Source organism: Myxine glutinosa, chromosome 1, assembly GCF_964187855.1.
Source record: "Myxine glutinosa chromosome 1, kmMyxGlut1.1, whole genome shotgun sequence".
Classification (NCBI taxonomy): Eukaryota; Metazoa; Chordata; class Myxini; order Myxiniformes; family Myxinidae; genus Myxine; species Myxine glutinosa.
In genome coordinates, this window is record NC_136261.1 from 70,428,590 (window position 1) to 70,430,526 (window position 1,937).

Sequence of the window (1,937 nt, forward strand, 5' to 3'; positions counted from 1 at the left end):
TTGGTTCAGGGCCATTCGTTAATGAAAGATAACCAGTCGCCTTGTCGAAACTGTCACTCCTTCATCCTCTCAACAACTTTTTAATCCTTTTATTGTTCTGATTTTTAGACCAATGAAAGACCGGTACTGCATTAGATGCCACATGAGGCAACAGAATTCCATTATCTTTTCATTCGCATGAAGATGTTTGTCCCAACAAATTGAGACAAAACTATTCTGGAGATACTTAAATACAAAAGTAACTGAAAAGAGCATTTAATAAATCATGATTTCCAGTCTGTCCTTGTACACAAAGCTCTGATTTAGTCGATCATGTTTGTACATTTATCAAAATAGGGAAATGTAATCATCCAGGTGTGTCCTGTGTTAAAATCTCATATCTTTACAATCATTTCCGGTGGAACATGATGTGTCATAAAAAGATATTTCACCCTTCCCCTTCCCAGTCTAGACGAGCTGGTTGTTCATTTTTCAGGATCAGTAAAAGCTCGAAGTCCAATAACTACTTTCAGAAGGTTAAAGACGATCGATTATTGATCAGAAATTCTGGTGGTTTTAACAAATTCTCATCATGGTAAACTCCAACATCCCTCAAGGTCTCCTCCTCACATTCTTCATTCTGCTTCCGTGTGAGTACATTTCCTTATTGCAGATAAAATACAAAATCTCCTTCATCGAGTCTGAATATAAAAGTACAATTTCATTTCATTTCATCCACATTATCAGACAAATTCATGTTCTTATAAATTCAGAAGTATCAGTTCCGATCGGTATGTTCCATCTCGCTATTTACTTGTCATTGTTCTTCAACACACTCAATGCTTTTGATGGGCCATTCTGCATTGTTCTTCAAGAAGAACTTGAAACACCCGAACAAGGACCAGCCGAACCTGGATTATAATCACTGAGAATCTTTTTGCAGTTTCTTAAAGTATGTGAATGAAAACGATTATCATCCTCACTTCGAGGTTCATCCTTGCTTGTTTTGGTTCTCATCAGACACTTATTATTTTGCTCTTGTACATCTTGACTTCCTTTCAAAGTTCCAATTTATTGGGTTGCTCAGGTTTTCTGGCTTGAAATTGCAGGAAGGTTTTTAGCTTAAAAACGACCTCCGATGTCTACTTCATTCCCTCTCACTCAAAATGATACAAAATAAGGAGGGAAATAAGGAAGAGATGAAGTTAGCTGACATATTCACTCTGATGCTCCTGCAAGCCCACATATCTGAATGATTAACTTGTACATGGTTTAGTATCTTTGTATCACAGGTTATCAAACAAATTACAAAAATCAGATGATTTCATTTCTTGATTAAACAAACCGTTGATGAAATGTTATGTACATTGATGTGGGGGTAACATCAGTTATCAGAACCACCGCACGTTGAAAGTCCCATGACAGCCATGACGTTATATGTGATGGTGGTTGATAGGTTTAATCGATGATGAAACCCCTCCCAAACCAGTCTGGATTTAGAGTGAATGGAGATTTTTTTAAATATAAAATTATCTGAATAGAACGTGTAACGTCAGTTACCGTAGCATCAGTTAACTGAATGTGCAACGTCAGTTACCAAGGATAACTTACCTCTAATTCAAAAAGTGGTCTTCATGTTCCCAGTTTTGACACTCTCGTCCTTTTCCATCACACGAGGGATGTAATCACTTCCTAGGGGTCAACCGAGGGTCAATTTCAACATGTGCTTTTGTCTTCGCAAGGACATGTACATCAAGTCATAATTTATGCATCCTTTCTTTCTGGAAGTCAAGGATTTTCACTCTGAAGGAAAGCGCAAGTCACTCGCATGATCTGTTCCGCCCATTTCATCATTAGCATTTCGCTCATTAGAATTACACCTGTGCACAGCAGGATGAAATCCAGAGTGCCCATTCACAACGGAGGCAAGTGGGTATACTTACATGAGTCGTCTGGCA

General features: G+C 38.0%; 1 protein-coding gene across 1 annotated transcript in view; it reads left to right on the forward strand.

The window, feature by feature from the left end:
* Window positions 1-444: 444 nt before the first annotated feature.
* Window positions 445-1,937, forward strand: part of LOC137424864 (T-cell surface glycoprotein CD4) — a 16,221-nt gene continuing 14,728 nt past the window's right edge. The window contains exon 1 of the mRNA XM_078772799.1: window positions 445-629. Within this exon, the coding sequence (XP_078628925.1) occupies window positions 572-629 (58 nt within the window). The 5' untranslated portion in view covers window positions 445-571. The remainder of the gene's footprint in view (window positions 630-1,937) is intronic.